We start from the raw sequence: 19,685 nt of genomic DNA, 5'->3' as shown, positions 1-19,685 counted from the left end.
TTTTAATAAAACTAATTCTGTAAATTGCTTAGGAAATTACCATGTTGTAAGGAAAAAGAAATATGTTTATCCTGATTTTAAACTGAAGAAATAAAGAATTGATTTGTTTTCTAGACCTTCACCTTCTATTTAATATAAATGAAGCAATCAAGTATAAGCTATTGGAAAATAAGCATAAATAAGCCTTATTTTACTATTAAAATCATGGTGCCTAGATTTTTATTTTATTAATATGAATATTATTACAGATTTCACTTGCATCACCTTTTTTATTTCATAATTGACAAATATTTGTAGCATCTCACATGTGTTGTAGTTGTGGATTCACACTGTCCTCATTGCTTTTTGTCCCGTTCTAATCTTTACACTAATTTGTGATAGAGAACTCTTTCACTTCCACCGCAGTAGCAGTCACTGTGGGCTGCCATTTAGCCCAAGGGGCTCAGTTGGGATCGTGTGCACACCCTGTCAAACCAGGTATAACTTTCTCCCTGACTGAAGAAAGCATTACTACACGTGCCTAGGATTTATGGGAAAATTTCTTAGTGCAGAGTACTCCGTTTTTTAAAAAAGTAGTGAAGGGTTTTAGCAAGAGAGGGACATAATAAAATTTAGATTTTTAAATGGACCATCTTTCTTAATGGCTGGGAAACTTTCAAACCTTTTCTCTTTCTTCATCCCTCCAACATCCACTTCTCCCTCCTTCCTCTCAGTGCTTTTTCCACTCAAGAAAGTAGAAGCAACCTGAAGAGAACTTTCACATTCTCCCACTACCCAATCTACCTCCCTGCATCTATACCAAACACCTATTCAAGGGTATTATTGCGGAAATAAGCAGAAAGAGCCGTTTCTATCCCGTACCACTGCCTCCATGTCCTCTTCTTATGTTCCCACAGAGACTTACTCCATCAAAGCTTCTCTTGTTGAGGTCATCAGTCAGATAGGAAGAAAATTAGAGGAGTGTGGAATCAAGAGAATATTTTAAAAAAAGAAAAAGGACATGGTCAGCTCTCTCAAATGCTGGTGACAGGTAGATTCAAAGCCTTGATGATTCAGGCAAACTATATCCTGCGCTCAGGGCTCTGAATAGAATGGTAGAGTGAAGCAGAGCCAAGGTTCTAAAGGAGTTCTCGTTCCGGTGGAAAAGCAGATAAATTGGTCCCTTTATTTCTTTTTGGAAACCTTAGTAACCCCTCCAGATAAGCGAAATCAGGCCTTTCTGAATGTTGCTGAGTCATAGCACTTCCTAAGACACTGAGCAGCCCTGATGAGGCTTTTTGCTGTGGCGAAATACACATAGTGAAAATTTTTTACCATTTTAAGTGTACAGTTCAGTGGCACTCTGTTCATAGTGTTATGCAGACGTCACCGTTTCCAAAAGTTTTTCCTCATTGCATTTGAAACTCTGTACTCACTACGTAATGGCTCCCATTCCCCTGTTCCCAGCTCCCTGCTGACCTCTAATCTACTTTCTGTCTCTAGGACTTTATCTTCTGTGGATATTCCATCTAAGTGAAATCACAACGTTTGTGTTTGTGTGTTCTGGTTTAGTTAGCAAGTTTTTAGGATTTATCCATGTTGTAGTCGAAATCAGAATTTCATTCCTTTTAAAGTCTAAACAGTATTTCATTGTATGTATAGCTCCAAGTCATTTTAGAATAAGTTTTATTACTATTTTCTCTGTGTGTTAATAAAGTTTTCCCCTCTCAATGGTGTAAAATTCCTGTCTTGTTCCCAACTGTTCAGATTTGATTGTCCTTGTACTTTTGTATGTGTGTATGTGTGGGTTTTTTTTCCCCTCTCCTGAAAGTCCTTAGGGTCTGAGATTTTTGTTTTTTAAGTTGGGAACCAGTTCTAAAATTGAATGGCCCAACAAAATAGGATGGTCAACTTCCCATTATGATGTTTAGGGTTTTCAGAGACAGTTGTAGATACAATTTTTTAAAAATTCTGTTAAATTGCAGTTTAGTCAGAAACCCACTTTTAGAAAATAAAGTCCAGTTAACCTCTTTAATTCTTCAACTGTGACATTTCCATGAGCAAAACTTCAGATATTTATAGCCTATGTATTCTCTTTTGGTATACCAGTTCTGCAGTTTTCTTATTCTTACAGATGTCAGGATTGGAAAGGGACTTTAGTTGGTTTTTCTTAAGTTTACTCTTGAAGAGGCTTAGATACATGGAGATTAAGTGACCAGCTCCGGGTCACACATCATGTAATGAACAGATTCCATCTCATGACTACTGGTCCTCTATTCTCTTCACGGCAGAAATACTGTGCTCAGCTCTTTTTAAAAATCAACTTTGTGGCGTAACTTATGTATAACAAAAGCAGATGTTTTAAATGTCCAGTTTAATGAGTTTTAATAAATTTGTACCCGTAAATAACCACCACCCCAACCATTTCATCACCCCAGGAAGTTCCCTCTGTAGTCTTTCCCTCCCTAAGCCTGTACTTCATATAAACATGATCATACAGAACGCACTTCTGTGTTCACTGTATTTGCTCAGCAGAATGTTTTTGAGTTTTATTTGTGTTGCTATGAGAAGTAGTGTTCTCCGTTTTATTACTGGGTAGTAGTTCACTGGGTACATACACTACAATTTGTTCATCCATTCATCTGTTGATTGATGGGTGGTTTTCAGGTTTTGGCTGTTACGAATAAAGATACTCTAGGGCATCTGGGTGGCTCAGTGGGTTAAAGCCTCTGCCTATGGCTTGGGTCATGGTCCCAGGGTCCTGGGATTGAGTCCCGCATCAGGCTCTCTGCTCATCGGGGAGCCTGCTTCCCTTCCTCTCTCTCTGCCTGCCTCTCTGCCTACTTGTTATCTCTCTCTGTCAAATAAACAAATAAAATCTTAAAAAAAAAAAAAGGTACTCTAGAGCATTGTGTATGAGGCTTTTTGTGGATGTATTTAATTTCTTTTGGGTAAATAACTGGGAGTACAATTGGTGGGTCATATTATAAAAGTATATATAACTTTTATGAGAAACTGCCAAACTGTTTTTACAATATGGTCGTAGCATTTCATTTTTATTCCAGCAATGTATGAGAGTTCTAGTTGTTGCACATCCTTACCAATATTTGTTATTGTCTGTCTTTTAAATTTTAGCTGTTTTAGAGGATGTAAAATGTTACCTGGTCATTTTGATCGGCATTTCCATCATAACTAATGATACAGAGCATTTATTCATATGCTTGTAGGCCTCTTGTGTATCGCCTTTTGTGGTGTTCAAATATTTTGCCTATTTTTTATTGGATTATTTTATTACTGAATTCTAAAATTTAAAAAATATATTCTAAATTGAAGTCAGATTTATATTTACATTTATATTTGTCAGGTATATACATATATATATTATACATAATTTTGCCCATAGTGTGACTTACAACTTGGCCATTCATTTTATTATTTTTGTCTTTTAATAAAAGAGCAAAATTTTTAACTTGGTTGAAATCTAATTTTTCAGATTTTTCTCCCATGATTTTTTTTGTCTTGTATAACAAATACTTGCCTATTTCAAATTCAAACATGAATATTTATATAGAAAATATTTAAAATCTATAAAAAGCTTCTAGTGTTATATAAATTTTTCCTTTGTGTTTTGCTAGAAGTGTAATAGATTTAACTTTTACATTTTGATAAAAGATTCATTTAAAAATAATTTTTGTGTATGTTATATAGGTCCAGGTTTATTTTCCATGTAGACATCTAGTTGTTCCAGCACCGTTTGTTGAAATGGTATCTTTCCTCCATTGAACTCCTTTGACATATTCGTTTAAAATCAATTGATTATATAGTATAAGATTAGTTATGAATTCTCTGTTCCATATGTCACCTTTATACCAATACTACTCAGTCGTGATTACTGCGGCTTTTTCTAAGTGTTGAAATCAGGTAGTGTCAGTCATCTGACTTTGTTACTCTTTTCCAAAATTTGTGTTGGCTATCCCATAGACATTTTTAAATCAGGTTGTTAGTTTCCCTAAAAGACCTCCAAGAGTTTTGATTGGGATCATATTGACTTTTATGCCAATTTGGAGAGAACTGCCATTCGGACAATATTTAGTCCTTGAGTCCATGAAGTTCGTATATTTCTCCACTTAACACAGATCTTTCGTTTCTTTCAGCAGTGTTTTGTAGTTTTCACTATTGAGTTCTTCCAACTTTTGGTCAGTTAGGTCTTTCGGGGAGTTTGTCTGTTCATCTGAAGCTATACATTTCTTCCCAAACGCTGTTTTAGTTGCACTCCAAGGATCTGGATATATATTTTCATTATCATGAAGTATTTTTGAATTTGAGATTTCTTCTTTGACCTAAAGTTTATTTAGAAGTGTGCTATTTAATTTTTCATCTACATTTGAAATGAATGATTATTCTGCCATTTTTTGTGCTGTTGATGGTCATCTGTCATAGGGTAGAAGTCAGTTAACAGCAGAGAAATGTGACAGGGGTAGAAAGAATCAATTCTGGAGTGAATAGGACTATTTCATAGAGGAGATAATACTGAGCTGGGATTTCAGGGATAGGTGGGATTTGTCAGAGAGAAATGCCATCGGCAGAGAGTGGCATGAATAAAGAAAGGTATGGTAATATGAAAACGATTGAAGTGATAGTGCAGTGTGGAGCTGTGAGTGGAAAATTCACAGGGCTCAGAAGGTAAAAGACTTAGAATGGCATGTTAATGAATTTATGACATACCCACATGAAAGTGCTCAGGAAATAATAGTGAATAAAGGAGTAAATCTCATACATGTGCAAATGGACCTTTTTGCCACTTAATAACAGCAAAGGAAAAAAAAGCATGTCTAAATTTTAGGGAAAGAGTTTTTTGTTTTGTTTTGTTGCTTTTTGCTTTTTTTTTTGTTTGTTTGTTTAAGAAGTGACTAACCTCTGTTGGAGGTCTGATTTTCTGAACAAAGTTCATAGAATAATTATTTTGTCCCTGTCAGGAACTCTGGACTCTTTTCATTATCTTCAACTTTCCCCTCCTCTACTTTCTTTTCATCACTATTTAAACATGCTTAAGGCTCTGTAATCTTGAAAAATAATTTAAAAAAAAACCTACCTCTCCTCTTTCATCTCTAGCTGCTATCACATATTTCCCTTTGTCTTCATAAAAATTACTTTTTATTTTAAAAGTTTATTTATTTAAGTAATCTCTACACGCAACGTGGGGCTCGAACTCATGACCCTAAAAATAAGAGTCACGTGCTTCTCCAGCTGAGCCAGCCAGGTGCCCCTGTCTTCATAAAAATTTCTGATCATACTGTGTACACACAGCACTGTTTACTTACCCAGACTGCCCATGCTAAAGTCACCATAACCTTTGCTTCACTAAATCCAGGGGATGTGTTCTAGACCTTCCCTTACCTCATCGACATTCAATACACATGACCATGTCTTCCTTCTTGAAATATTTTCTCTCTTTGACTTTTGTGATATCATAACCTTTGGCTCATCCTTCTGTCCCTTCCCCAATACTGGTGCTCCTTTATAGTCTAGTTTCTTCATTTTTTATCTGCTGGCCAATCATTAAGTGTTCAATTCTTCTTCCCTTGTGTATTTTTCTCCCCTTCAGCTCCCTCATACACTCATGACTTTGTTGATCAGTCATTTGCCAAGGAATCCCCCTTTGTGACCCCAGCTCAGTCTTCTGCAGTCCATCTAAAAAATTGCCAAGCCCGAGATCACCTAGTTTTTCTCCTATGTTATCTTTTAGTTTTATAATTTTGCATTTTACTTTCAGGTTTATGATCCTTTTTGAGTTAATTTTTGGGAAAGTTGTAAGGTCTGTGTCTAGATTTATATTTTTGCATATGGATGTCCTGCAGTTCCAGCACCATTTGAAGAAAAGACTGTCCTTTCTCCACTGAATTGCCTTTGCTCCTTTGTCAAAGTTCAGTTTGCTATATTTTTGTGCATCTGTTTCTAGGCTTTATTCTGCTTCATTGATCTATTTGTATTCTTTTGCCAATACCACATTGTCTTTTTTTTTTTTTAAGATTTTATTTATTTATTTGACAGAGAGCAAGATCACAGGTAGGCAGAGAGGAAGGGAAGCCAACACCCTGCTGAGCAGAGAGCCTGATGCGGGGCTTGATCCCAGGATCCTGGGATCATGACCTGAGTCAAAGGCAGAGGCTTTAACCCACTGAGCCACCCAGGCACCCCTCACATCGTCTTGATTACAATGGTTTGATATCTTTTAAAAATAAAATATGATCAGATCATCCCACTCTCCAGATCACTTCAGTGGCCTGCCTTTGCTATTACGTGATGAAGATTCCCGTCCCTCATACAGTTTATACGAGGCCCTCTGTTCTGTGTGAAGCCTCCCTCCCAACCTCTTAGACTCTTCCCAGCTCTTCATCATTAGGATTTTTTCCCCCAATCATTCCTTGTTATTCTTGACCTCCAGACCTTTATACTCACTGTTTCCTCTCTAGAATTCTACTGTAACTCCCTCCTCTCCTGGTTAGCTCTATTTGCCTTTCAGGTCTCCAATTAAAATGTATTGCTTTAACATGGGCTTCCCGAATCTTCAAATTAGATGAGGGGCTCATAACACCCTCTCTTCTTTATTATAATGTTTAGCACAATGTATGATTTATTTATTCTCTGTTTTGTCTAAAACAGAATCTCTGTGAAGGCCAGAGACCTCCCAGAGGTGTTTTTTTATTATTCCCTTTCTATTGCTGTACAGCTGCTCTTTTTTTTTTTTTTTAAAAGATTTTATTTATTTATTTGAGAGAGAGACAGTGAGAGAGAGCATGAGCAAGGAGAAGGTCAGAGAGGGAAGCAGACTCCCCGTGGAGCTGGGAGCCCGATGCGGGACTCGATCCCGGGACTCCAGGATCATGACCTGAGCCGAAGGCAGTCGTCCTACCAACTGAGCCACCCAGGCGTCCCTGTACAGCTGCTCTTGGTAATACCTATCAACTGAATTGAGGGGAGGGAAGAGCACTGTGTGCACTGGACGTTAGCTAGATTCACTAAATGTGCTTTCTTTGGATAGATTTGACTAGATGTGAGGCTACCTTGGTTAGTATTTAGAGATTGCAGCAGGAAATTTTATTAAATCTTTTATATTTTTGTGAGCAAGGTAGAGAAGTGTCAGATCAGTAAGGGTTACCTTGTAATCAGTGTCAGCTTGAGAAAATGGTCTCTGGTGTTCTGAAGGGTTTCTTAGTTGCAACTACTCTATTTAACATTTTTTTTTTAAGATTTTGTTATTTATTTATTTGACAGACGGAGATCACAAGTAGGCAGAGAGGCAGGCAGAGAGAGAGGAGGAGGAGGAAGCAGGCTCCCTGCTGAGCAGAGACTCTGGGATCATGACCTGAGCTGATGGCAGAGGCTTTAACCCACTGAGCCACCCAGGTGCCCCTACCCTATTTAACATTTAAATCAATTTTACGAAGACTCAGAAGGCATACCCATATTGGCAGATTTTAAAGTTTAGAAATGATAGTAAATGAATTAGCTGGTAGACTCTTAGGAACTCTAAAAAATCAATCAAAATACAAAGGTAAAATAGATTTGAGATAAATCCTTTTACCAGGATTATATAATCTCTTTACAAACACTAGCTACAATTATGTTTCACTTATTCTACTAAGATAGAAAGATGGCTAACTATTATGTGGTGTGTATTACTTATCACTCTGGTTGAATATAAACCTAAAATGTCAGCAATTTAATGATTTAGCAGAAATCTGAATACAAAACTGGGTATAGAAGTATGTGATGTAGAACAAGGAAGATGCCTATTTTTGGTATTCTTTAATGATTGTACTACATGTGGCATAGGATTTAATACTGGATGCCACATTTTGGGCAGATGTTGGCAGACTAGGAGATGTTCAGATGTGCAGCTTAGTTACAGTAGAATTCTGGACATGGAATCTCCTAAGTAGCAAAGCCAGTTTGGAGTCCTGGCTTTGTTACTTCTTAACCGGTACTAAACAATTTATTGACCCTCTTTTAAGTTTTCTCATCTTTAAAATGGAGATAATGTCTACCTCACAGGATTGTGACAAAGGAAAACATGTTCTTAATAAAATGTTATACAAGTATAAGGAAATCTCATCATCTAATTAGCAAAGGGACCTGAAGAGTTGAAGAAACTGTTTTTAATTTTTAGGCAGGAGAAGAGGGGCTTTTGGCCATGAGGCATGATGTGAAGGCAGTAGCAGCTGCTGTTTGTTTGAGGCACCTTGCTTGACAATGTTGGTATAGGTTGTACCATTTCATCAGACTTGGCATTAAAGACTTTTGTGCTATTATATAACTTTAATGTGTTTAGCAAAGATTTTAAAACACATACTCTGTGCTAGGCATTGTAGCAAATACCAGGAAGAATCATACTTGATCGCTGTCCTAAAGAAGTTTACATTCAGTAAAGGAGACAAAGATGGACTCAGATATTTTTAGGAAGTACAAGTTAATCCGAAGAGGGGCCAGATGAAGGGAGTTAGCATGGTAAGAGGAAGACTGTATGTCGGCTCAGTGGGCTGACATCAACCTTGAGTGCTTTACATGAAACATTGGTGTTGGTGAGTGTGCTGTTGCTCTGTAGTGAGGCTGCCCTCCGTGATGACGTGGCTGGGTCTAGGGGCCAGAGAACACTCAGTTCCATTCATGTGTCTCTACCCTGAGCTGGAGGGCTTTATATCGAGCTATCACTCATGGGAGGTAATAAGTCATGATGATGTAGCAGCCTCAAATTTGAGAATATGTGGTTTTTATTCAATGCCTTCTTTCCTCCACCCTTTATCAGTTGGTTGGGCTTAAAAAGCACAGCTTTCTAGTGCGCTTCACTTGTTCCATTTAACTTGAAGGTTTTATGCTGTAATTCCTGTTCGCTTTATTGAATGTTAGAGTATCTGGAAGTGTCTGGGGCAGGGGTGAGGGGGGGTGGAGCCAATGTGACAGGACATGAACGATGATTTTCCAGCTGCCTGGAGACTGGTAGTTCAGATGAATATTTTAGATCTGACACTGTTGTTTCCCATCGGTTTTCTTAACATTTCCAGAGGTTTTGGCAAGTGAGTTTCTAAGAGTCTAAGGAAGTATATATCTAGGCAAGCTGGTATGTCTAGGTACAGTTATGCTTTAATTATTGTTCTGGTGGTCATCCCCGTTCCATAGCTCAAGACTATCTAACAAACTGGGTATATGTTTTAGCAAAAGGTTAGAAGTTCCCTCAGTCCATGGAGGTAGTGAGTCACCTGGTACACACACACGTCAGTCGAGTAATGCCCAGCCTTGTTATGCTGTGTTCCCAAGAGGCTTGGTTAGATCCAGAACTACTTCATGGTTCACACATAAATCAGGAAAGGTGAATAGATTTAGGATGTTTGAACCAGGTTAGATTTAGTTTATCCTTAAGCTAAGAGACAGACCCTCTAGAAAGTTTTAGAGGCTATTCAGGGCTGGATCACGACTATAGTGGTCTGTTGCAGTGAGGTTGAAGTGGCAGGTATGTTTGCCTATGTCTATAAATTCCATATCCAACTTTCAACCATCCAAGTCTGAGTGGAAAGAATTTATATTTTGGTTCATTCTTTCTTTTTCTTTTCAAGATTTTATTTATTTGACAGAGAGAGAGATAGTGAGAGAGGGAACACAAGCAGCAAGAGAGGAGTGGAAGAGGGAGAAGCAGGCCTCCAGCCGAGCAGGGAGCCCGATGCGTGGCTCGATCCCAAGACTCTGGGATCATGACCTGAGCCGAAGGCAGACGCTTAACGACTGAGCCACCCAGGCGCCCTGGTTCATTCTTTCATTAACTATTAAGTCTTTGCTGTTTGTAAAATAATGTAAAGACAAAGATGAATCCTAGAGGATTTTTGCCTTCAAGGAGTTTAACCTTTGGGGGGAATTAAGATAGGTACATAATTAACTATAATCCAAGTTAAAAAGTGGAGTGTACCATATAAAGGTACGAGTTAATATCATGGCGATTTTGAAGGAAAAAAAAAATGATTGTTTTCCTCAGGGAAGAACAGTGGGTAGAGACTGTAATGTGATGACAGCTGGCAGCTGCTAATCAGGGTCAGCAAGTCATCATGGAAGAGATTTCTTTGATTGGGGAGATGGAAAAATGAATAGGATTTGAACATACAAAATTACAGGAGAAAGTCCATGTAGAAAGTAGAAACAATACTGAATATGTCATAAAGGCAAAGTATAGAGCAAATAAAGGAAAGAGTAAGAAACCAGTACAGTCGGACAACAGTGTACATGAGTGATGATAAAAGAAAACAAGGTTGGAAAAGTAAATCATAGTAAGATGAGAAAAAAGTTGGAAATGTTTAGAGTGTATTTGTCATTTAAGACCTACTCTGCTGCTCTGGGAATGTCTGTCTAGACACACCTTTTACCATGACTGTGAGAAACAAATTTATGAGGGGAGCCCTGGTATCCTTGGAGAGCTCTGTGATCACTCTTCGTAGGTTAGACTTTACAGAAGGGGCCCTGCAGTCACTGATTTGGGGAACCTAAATGCAAGGGAGTAGTTGGATCCTGGAGTGCAGAGACCAGGTGATAGTACTCAGTGACCACAGGCAAAGTTGATCTGGTTAGCATAATGAATTATAGAGTCAAAGCAGCAATCAGAATAGTCTGGTGCCTATAATAGTCTGATGGCATTGGCTACTTGATCATGGTGTTCCTAGAAGTAAAATAGATAGGAAGCCCACTAAATTCTTACTTGACCTGTATAAACAGAAAAAGTTCTAGGTTAAGTGAACAGAAGTCTAACTTGAATCATGAAAACTCAGTTATGACTCCCCTTAGTCAATTCCCAGACTTGAGCCATTTACAGACCCAGAACCCTTTGTATGAAGGAGAGGCCATGTCCTGCTGAGGAAGGACCCCTCTACACTACTAAAAATTTACATTGTTAATTTTCCTTCCAACCATCCCCAAGGGGGATGCACTGCACTGGGGAAAGGAATTAATCAGATTATTTGGGAAGGACAGGGTATTGGCTCTGAACGGACACTGATTTTAGTAGACCCAGAAACGTCACTGCGGTCTACCAGTTTACAGAGGTCAGATGATCAGTGAGGTTGTCGCTCAGGTCCATCTCACAGAGAGGCCAGTGTATCTGTGAGCCCATCCTGAATCTATTTATTCTCTAATTCTGGAATGCGTAATCAGAATAAATATACTTTGCATTTGACAGAATCCCCATATTCATTACCTGACCAATGAAGTAAAGCTCTTTTGGTGGGGAACACCAAGTAGAATCTACTAGAACTGCCTCTGTGTAGGACAGTGGTACACTAAAAGCAGTAGCACATTTCTCAGGGTGGAGGGGTGGGGTTACAGAGACTAGTGCCGCCATCAAGGACTTGAAGGATGCGGGAGTAGCGATTCCCACATTTCTAATCAGCCTGCCTATTTGGCCTGTGCAGAAGACAAATGGATCATGGAGAAGGACACTGTATTATTGTAAGCTAACCAGATGGTGGCTTCAGCTGCAGCTGCTATACCAGATGTGGCTTCATTGCTTGAGTAAATTAACACATTCCCTGGTACCTAGTATGCAGCTGTTATCTGACAAATGTTCTTTCTCTATACCTGTCAATAAGACCACCAGAAGCAGTTTGCTTTCACCTGTCAAGGCCAGCAGGACACCTTCACTGGCCTATTTCATGGGTGTATCAGCTTTCTAGAGCTGTGTCATAATTTAGTTCACAGGGATCTTGATTGCCTTTCTCTTCTCTAAGATACCACACTTGTCTATTACATTGATGATATTATGCTGGTTGGCCCTAGTGAGTGAGAAATAGCAACTACTCTAAATTTATTGGTAAGACATTTATGTGTTAGAACATTGGAAATAAATCTGATAAAAATTCAGGGGACTTTCACCTCAGTGAAAGTTTTAGGAGTCCAGTGGTGTGGTTCAGAGCTATCTTTTCTAGGGTGAAGGATAAGTTTTTGCATCAGTCCCCACCCCCAAACCCACAACACAAAGGAGGCATAATGGCTAGTAGCTTCTTTTGGAGGCAACATATTCCTATAAATATATTGTATTACTCTGGCCTATACCGAATGACCCAGAAAGTTTCTAGTTTTGAGTGAAAAGCAGAACAAGAGAAGGCTCCACGACAAGTCCAGGTTGCTTGTAAGCTGCCGTGTCACGTGGGCCATGTGGTCTAGCAAATCCAATGGTGCTTGAATTGGCAGTGGATAGAGCTGCTGTTTGGAGCTTTTAGCAAGCCCCAATAGGCAAATCACAGTGCAGACCCTTAGGATTTTGGAGCAAAGCCCTGCCATCCTTTGTGGATAATTATTCTCCTCTTGAGAAGCAGCTCTTGGCCAGCTACTGGGCCACAGTACAGACTGAACACTTAACCACAGTCCATCAAGTTACCATGTGACCTGAGTTGCCCATCATGAACTGGGTATTGTCTGACTCTTTAAACCTTGAAGTTGGGTGTGCATAGCAACACTGCATCATCACTTGGAATGGCATACCTGTGATTGGGTGCAAGTGGGCCCAGAAAGCACTGCCCAGAGGTACTTCTGCTACACTCCCTTCTCTTTCCTAGCCTCTACCCTTTTTGCCTTCTGGGGAGTTCTTCAATCAGCTGACAGAAGAAGAGAAGACCTGGGCCTGGTTTACAGATGGTTCTGTATAATATGCAGGTGCCAGTCGAAAGTGGACAGTTAGCATGTAGCCCCTTTCAGGGATGTCACTGAAGGACAGTGCTGAAGGGGAATCCTCCCAGTGGGCAGAACTTTGAAAAGTATACCTGGCTGTGCACTTTGCTTGGAGGGAATATGATTGCCATATTGGTGAAAAGGAAATCTGGGGAATAGATACGTGGATAGACTTCTCTGGGCAAAAAAAAAAAAAAAAAAAAAGTGAAGATATTTGTCTCAGGTGAATGCTCACCAAAGAGTGACTTCATTACAGAAGGATTTTATTTTATTTTATTTAAAATTTTTATTTATTTGACACACAGAGATACCACAAGTAGGCAGAGAGGCAGACAGAGGGAAGCAGGCTCCCTGCTGAGCAAAGAGCCCAATGCGGAGCTCGATCCCAGGACTCTAAGATCATGATCTGAGCTAAAGGCAGAGGCTTAACCCACTGAGCCACCTAGGCACCCCAAGAGAAGGATTTTAATATTCAAATGGATGAGATGACCTGTTTTGTGGACACCAGTCAGCCTCCTTTCCCGGCTACCTTGTTATCACACAGTGGGCTTGTGAACATGGCTACAATGGCAGGGATGGAGACTTTGCAGGAGCTTTTCAACGTAGATTTCCATTCACCAGGGTTGATCTAGCTTTAGCCACTGGTGGAGAGACGGATCTGCCACCAGGCAGAGACTAACTCTATGTCCTCAATATGGCACTGTTCCCCTGGGTGATCAGCCAATCAGCCTGGCAGCAGGTTGAGTACATAGGACTGCTTCCACCATGGAAGGGGCGGCATTTTGTTCTTACTGGAAGAGTTACTTACTTTTGATATGGATTTGCCTTCCTCGCATGCACTGCTTCTGCCAAAACTAGGATTTATAGGGGTGCCTGGGTGACTCAGTGGGTTAAAGCCTCTGCCTGTGGCTCAGGTCATGATCTCAGGATCCTAGGATGGAGCCCCGCATCGGGCTCTCTGCTAAGCAGGGACCCTGCTTCCCCCTCTCTCTCTGCCTGCCTCTCTGGCTACTTGTGATCTCTCTCTCTCAAATAAATAAATAAATCTTTTTTTTTTTTTTAACTAGGATTTATAAAATGCCTTATTCACCATCATTGTATTCCACACAGCATTACTTCTGATCAGGGAACTCGATAGGAAATACAGTGTAATTCACTGGTCTTACTATGTTTCCCACTGTCCTGAAGCAGCAGACTTGATAGCATAGTAGAATGGACTTTAAGGAGGCTAAGGAGATGAGTATGAGTGCCAGATTCACAAGGGATAAACTTGTGATGGTTAATTTTGTGTGTCATCTTTTGTTACTTTTTTGAGTGTAATTGACACACAGTGTTACATTAGTTTCAGGTGTACAGCATAGTGAGTGATTCCACAAGTATATACATTATGCTGTGCCCATCACAACACTATTATAGGATCATTGACTATATTCCTTATGCTGTGCCTTTTTTCAAAAAGATTTTCTTTATTTATTTCAGAGAGAGCATGAGTTGGTGGGGAGCAGAGGGAGAGGGAGAAGCAGACTTCCCACTGAGCAGGGAGCCTGACACAGGGCTCAATCCTAGGACCCTGGGGTCATGACCTGAGTAGAAGGCAAATGTTTCACTGACTGAGCCACCCAGTTGCCTCTATGGTGTGCCTTTTATGTGACTTATTCATTCTATAACTGGAATCCTTTATTTCCCATTCCCCTTCACCCATTGTGCCCATCCCCCAATGCCCCTCTCCTCTGGCAACCACCAATTTGTTCTCTGTATTTATTCATTTGTTTTGTTTTTTAGATTGCACATATTGTGCACTCATATAGTATTGGTCTTTCCCAGTCTTATTTATTTCACTTAGCTTAATACCCTCTGGGTCTATCCATGTTGTTGCAATGGCAAGATCTCATCCTTTTTTATGACTGCGTAATATTTGTGTGTGTGTGTGCGTGCATGAACATGCGTGCCACATCTTCCTTATCTATTTTTCTATCAGTGGACGCTTAGGTTGCTTCCATATCTTGGCTATTGTACGTAACTCTGCGATAAACATAAGGGTACATATATCCTTTCGAATTAGTGTTTTTGTTTTCTTTGGATAAATATTCAGTAGTGGAGGATTTAATTGGCAATTCTTGTTTTTTTTTATTTTATGGCAATTTCTATTTTTAATTTTTTGATGAACCTCCATACAGTTTCCCACAGTGGGTATATCAATTTACATTTTACAAACAGTGCATGAAGGTTCCTTTTTCTTTGTATCCTCACCAACACTTGTTATTCTTGTCTTTTTTATTTTAGATATTCTGACAGTTGTGAGGTCATATCTCATGGTGTGTTGGATTCGCATTTCTCTGATGATTAGTGATATTGAGCATTTTTTCATGTATCTGTTGGCTATCTGTCTGTCTTCTTTGGAAAAATGTCTATTCAGGTCCTCTGCGCTTTTTTGACTTGATTGTTTTTTGATGTGGACTTATAGAAGTTTTTTATGTATTTTAGATAGTAACCCCTTACTGGATATCCCATTTGCAAATATCTAATATCTAAAGTAGGTTGCCTTTTTGTTTTGTCGATTATTTCCGTCACAGTATAAAAGCTTTTATTTTGATGTGGTCCTGATTGTTTATTTTTTCTTTTGTTCCCTTCAACTTTGAAAATAAGGATTAGAGTTCCAGTCAGACTATACAAGTCAATGAAAATATTCTGTATTTTCTATGAGAAATAGTAAAAAAAAACAGTATTATTTAAAAATCAGAAGTTGAATTTTTAAGTCATATTCATTTTGAAACTTGTGTTGAGAAAATACTATCTCACTTGATAAGGTAAATTTCAGATTTTGTGGAGATTTTTTTGAGTGAATTCCCTGAGTGCTTTTAAGGACTATAGTATATATGTGATGACAATAATTCTATTGTGTTTAATTTGTCTTTAAATCTTCTGACTTTTCCTTTTCTTCGATACCACCTAAAAAACTTTTTAAAATAGACAGTATTGATGATGGCTACAAGTGGGATGAAGAAAAGGATAGATCTGTTTGTTTGTTTATTTATGGGGGTAGCTGAATAAACACTGGAAAAGGGAGACCTGGGGCAAGTAAGAGAGGGAGATAACATTTAGTCTTAAAATCTCATGAGATGTAGATAATCATTGATACTCATTTTACAGATAAGAAAAATCATGACTAAAATAAATAATTTGCCCTGAGTCAAATGGTTAGTGGTGAAAGTCAGCATTATTATTTTTTTTAAAGATTTTATTTATTTAGTAGAGAGAGAGAGCAAGAGAGCGCAAGCTGGGGGACGGGGAGGGGCAAAGGAAGGGCAAGGAGCAGGCTCCTCGGGGATCACGACCTGAGCAAAAGGCAGACACTTAACTGACTGAGCCATCCAGGCACCCCAAACGTCAGCATTTAATCCTAAATCTTTGGCTTCATTGCCTATGTTCTTCCCCACAAAATAGCTAAGGTGAAATGAGCCATCAACATTGCAAAATAAAACAGAAGGATTGTTTATATATGATTCTTCTGAGCAGAAAAGAAAGGCTGTGTTGAGGAATAGAGTAGAATACCTATATTGGCAGAAGTCTAGAGCATCTGTGAGGGTGATATTAGACAGTGATATATACCCAGTGTTCCTAAAGCAGGTTTATATTTCACAGGGTACTATTGGTGGGGTTGTGGGGAAGGAAGATTATCTATCCACCACAATGAAATCAGAGTTTGAAAAAGTCTTTCATTTGTTTATATCATATGAGAAATATGTTCCAATAATTAAATGGAACTCAATGAGCAGTGTGTAGCTATATATAGATTTTTTTGTTGTTGTTTTAGCTTAAGTTAGCTGCTACTAGTAACTGAGTTTTCAATCTCTCAGATCACTGGTATTTTATGAAATAGACTTTGATAAACACCGATATAAGAGCTCTTTGATAGCTCTTTCTGATCTCAGAAATATCTTTTGGCAATGTGGAAAACTAACCTGGTTAGTATTTTATATGAATGGATAATACAGATTTTAGTGTATAGTATAAATCTAAGAAAACAGAAAGGTTTGTGTATTGTTATCTACTGGATTGAAGAAATTACAAAAAAATTCCCATTTGGGATTGTTTTTTTAATGCATAGGTGAGACTTAAATATCCCCTCAAATCTAATTTGTTATCAGTTTCTGAAATGGAATATATTAAACCTAGCTTAAGTGTCATACTAAATATTTTATGTCTTGTGATTAGCTCTGTAAAGCTGTTTAGTCATCTTCATTAATCACCTTCTTTAATGTCCCTAGGTTATTGAATCTCTGGGAATTGTTATTTATAAAGCACTGGACTATGGTTTGAAGGAGAATGAAGAAAGGGAGTTAAGCCCCCCTCTGGAGCAGCTCATTGATCACATGGCCAATACAGTGGAAGCTGATGGCAGCAACGATGAAGGCTATGAGGCTGCAGATGAAGGCCTGGAAGATGAAGAAGATGAAAAGAGAAAAGTTTCAGCCATCCGGTCATATAGAGATGTCATGAAGGTAAAGAGGCAATTTACATAGTATTTCTTTTCTTTTTCTTTTTTTTTTTTTTTTTGAGTTGTAAAATTGCTTTAAGTATTTCTTTTTTTAAGAGTTGTTATTTCACTTTAAACTGTAGAGAACAAACTAGTGGTTACAGGGGGGTGGTGAAAATAGGTGATGGGATTTGAGAAGTGCCTGTGTTGTGATGAGCACCAGGTGTTGTACGCTTGAAACTAATATTATACTGTATGTTAACTAAGTGGAATTTAAATAGAAACTTTTTAAAAAAAGCATATGGGAAAAAAGTTATAAACTGAAAAAAAAAGTAAATGAGAATTAAGCATCTAATAAAAGGTCTTAGATCTTCAGCTATTAGTGAAAGGAATAAGGAACTAAAACAGTCCTGGTTTTGTGATTTGTTCACAACCTCAACATGGCCGGTTTTTTTTTAAGATTTTATTTATTTATTTATTTGAGGGACAGAGAGAGAGCACATGAGACAGGGGAAGTCAGATGCAAGACTTGATCCCAGGACTCCAGATCATGACCTGAGCCAAAGGCAGTCGCTTAACCAACTGAGCCACCCAGGTGCCCAACATGGCTGTTTGTGATTGAATTATAACTCTCAGGAAACCCCTTTTAGATATCATATATGCCTTAATATTACATATTATACACTAACTTAACCACATGATGTCTTCAGTTGACCTGCATTTTCCTTTTTTATGGAATAAATAACAATCGTGATCCACTAATTTATATGACAATTCTGCATCTCAAATATCACAGCTGTTTTACTTTGTTTTCTTGACCTACTTAGTGATATTTATATGTAATGAAACAAGTTTTATAGCTTGAATGAAATTTTCTCCTTAAACTTTCTGTTGTACTTGAAGGACATAATGCCAAATGCACAGATTAAAATTAAGATTTATCAGCTTAGCTTTAAAAGAGCATTCTGTTTAGAGTTATTTACATATGATGTTTACTAGATTTTGTAAGCAGTGTTGCTTATATATCACTTATTTTCCAATGTTTTTAAAAGTGTCCTATAGACAAGAATAGAGAGAAACCTTGAAGACCGTACTTTTCAGGTGTACTGCAGCATACCCTGCTTCTTGTCCCTTCTTAGATCATAAATCTCCTGAGAACTCTAGAACAGGACTCTACAGTTATGATGCTTATGAAATTCAGATATATTCTTTAGCTCTTTTAATACTTGAAGTACTTTTCATTTTAAATTAACAGCTTATGCAGGTAAAATCCTCATGCATGCAGATAGAAAGTTCACACATTTTATTCATTTTATATTTTCTAGTTGTTAAAATATATTTTGAAATATGTACACTTAAAGGCCAGTTAAAACTTTCTACAGCCCACAAATAACCTATTTGTTCCATTGTTGACCAATGATAATGATAAAAATTGAAGAGTAGAAAAATTTCCATTAAGACATAAACATACTTATGCCTTTAAAAAGCTTTTTGGTAGGGAGGATGTAGGGGGCAGTGAACAGGGAGTGGTGAATGAGGAGGAGAACACCCACCTGACCAGTAGAATGGTAGATGTCATTGCCAAATTGCTCTCTTATACTACAGATTTAGAAGATGAGTGCTAGAGATTTATTGGAATCTTACAATTCTTATTCAATGACATTGAATATGTTGACTTATAAAACAAAAATTCTAGGACATTCAGCAATTTGATCCAGTAACTTTCATTTCATTTTTCTATTTTTTTAATTTGAGCTATTTCATCTTGCCTCCTACCTATGTTACTGCTATCATAATATGAAAAATAATTAAAAGGGTGTTTACATATCATAAAACCCATTATTCATGGCCATATAGAGATACGTAGAGTTTGTGGTTTGATTAGTGGGTTAAAATCTCCAGTTAGTAAACTGTAACCAATTTCTTGTTTACTTTGTAGAAAGGGAAGACAAGAATTAACTGAAGGAATATAGCTGCTTTTTACTTTTTTAAAGTGGAAATATGAAACTGTATTTGAATAATATAAATAATAGAATATTTAGAAACTTGGAGATAGCTTGTTTTTAATTCTTAGTGAACAAGACCTCTTTAGTATGTAACTTCTTCCCTGAATAGTCATTCTTATTCAACTAATATTGTAATTTATTTTTTAACATGATACATAGTTGACAGTAACACTCTGAGGTGGATTGGGAAGGCATTTTTATAACCATTTTACACATGGAAGAACTAAGGCTCAGAGAGCCTTCTCCACTTCATAGGACAGAGTAAGGGAGAAAAAGGGTACATGGTGGATAATGCAGAGTTTGGTAACTGTAAAAGATGGTTTTGTTGTATGCTTACTATATACCATGCTGTATGCGTAAATACTTTAAAAACATTACTTTCTTTAATATAAAAGTAATACATATTGATTCTAGAGTGCATAAGAACCTGGCTTAGATCTAGAGGTAGACTGCTTGGGTTTGACTCCAGTTCTGCTGCCTTAGCTATGTGATTTGGGTAAATTACTCAGCTGTTTTAAATC

General features: G+C 38.0%; 1 protein-coding gene across 7 annotated transcripts in view; it reads left to right on the top strand.

Moving 5' to 3' along the window:
* SPIRE1 (spire type actin nucleation factor 1) overlaps positions 1-19,685 on the top strand; it is a 183,287-nt gene that overhangs the window by 69,561 nt on the left and 94,041 nt on the right. For all 7 annotated transcript variants that reach the window (XM_032875802.1, XM_032875800.1, XM_032875796.1 and 4 more), the window contains one exon: positions 16,950-17,183. In XM_032875802.1, the coding sequence (XP_032731693.1) occupies positions 16,950-17,183 (234 nt within the window). The remainder of the gene's footprint in view (positions 1-16,949; positions 17,184-19,685) is intronic.

Source organism: Lontra canadensis, unplaced genomic scaffold (genome assembly GCF_010015895.1).
Source record: "Lontra canadensis isolate GAN:19392208 unplaced genomic scaffold, GSC_riverotter_1.0 scaffold57, whole genome shotgun sequence".
Taxonomy (NCBI): Eukaryota; Metazoa; Chordata; class Mammalia; order Carnivora; family Mustelidae; genus Lontra; species Lontra canadensis.
Note: the sequence above shows the minus strand (reverse complement) of the source record. Positions and strands in the feature narration are given on the sequence as shown.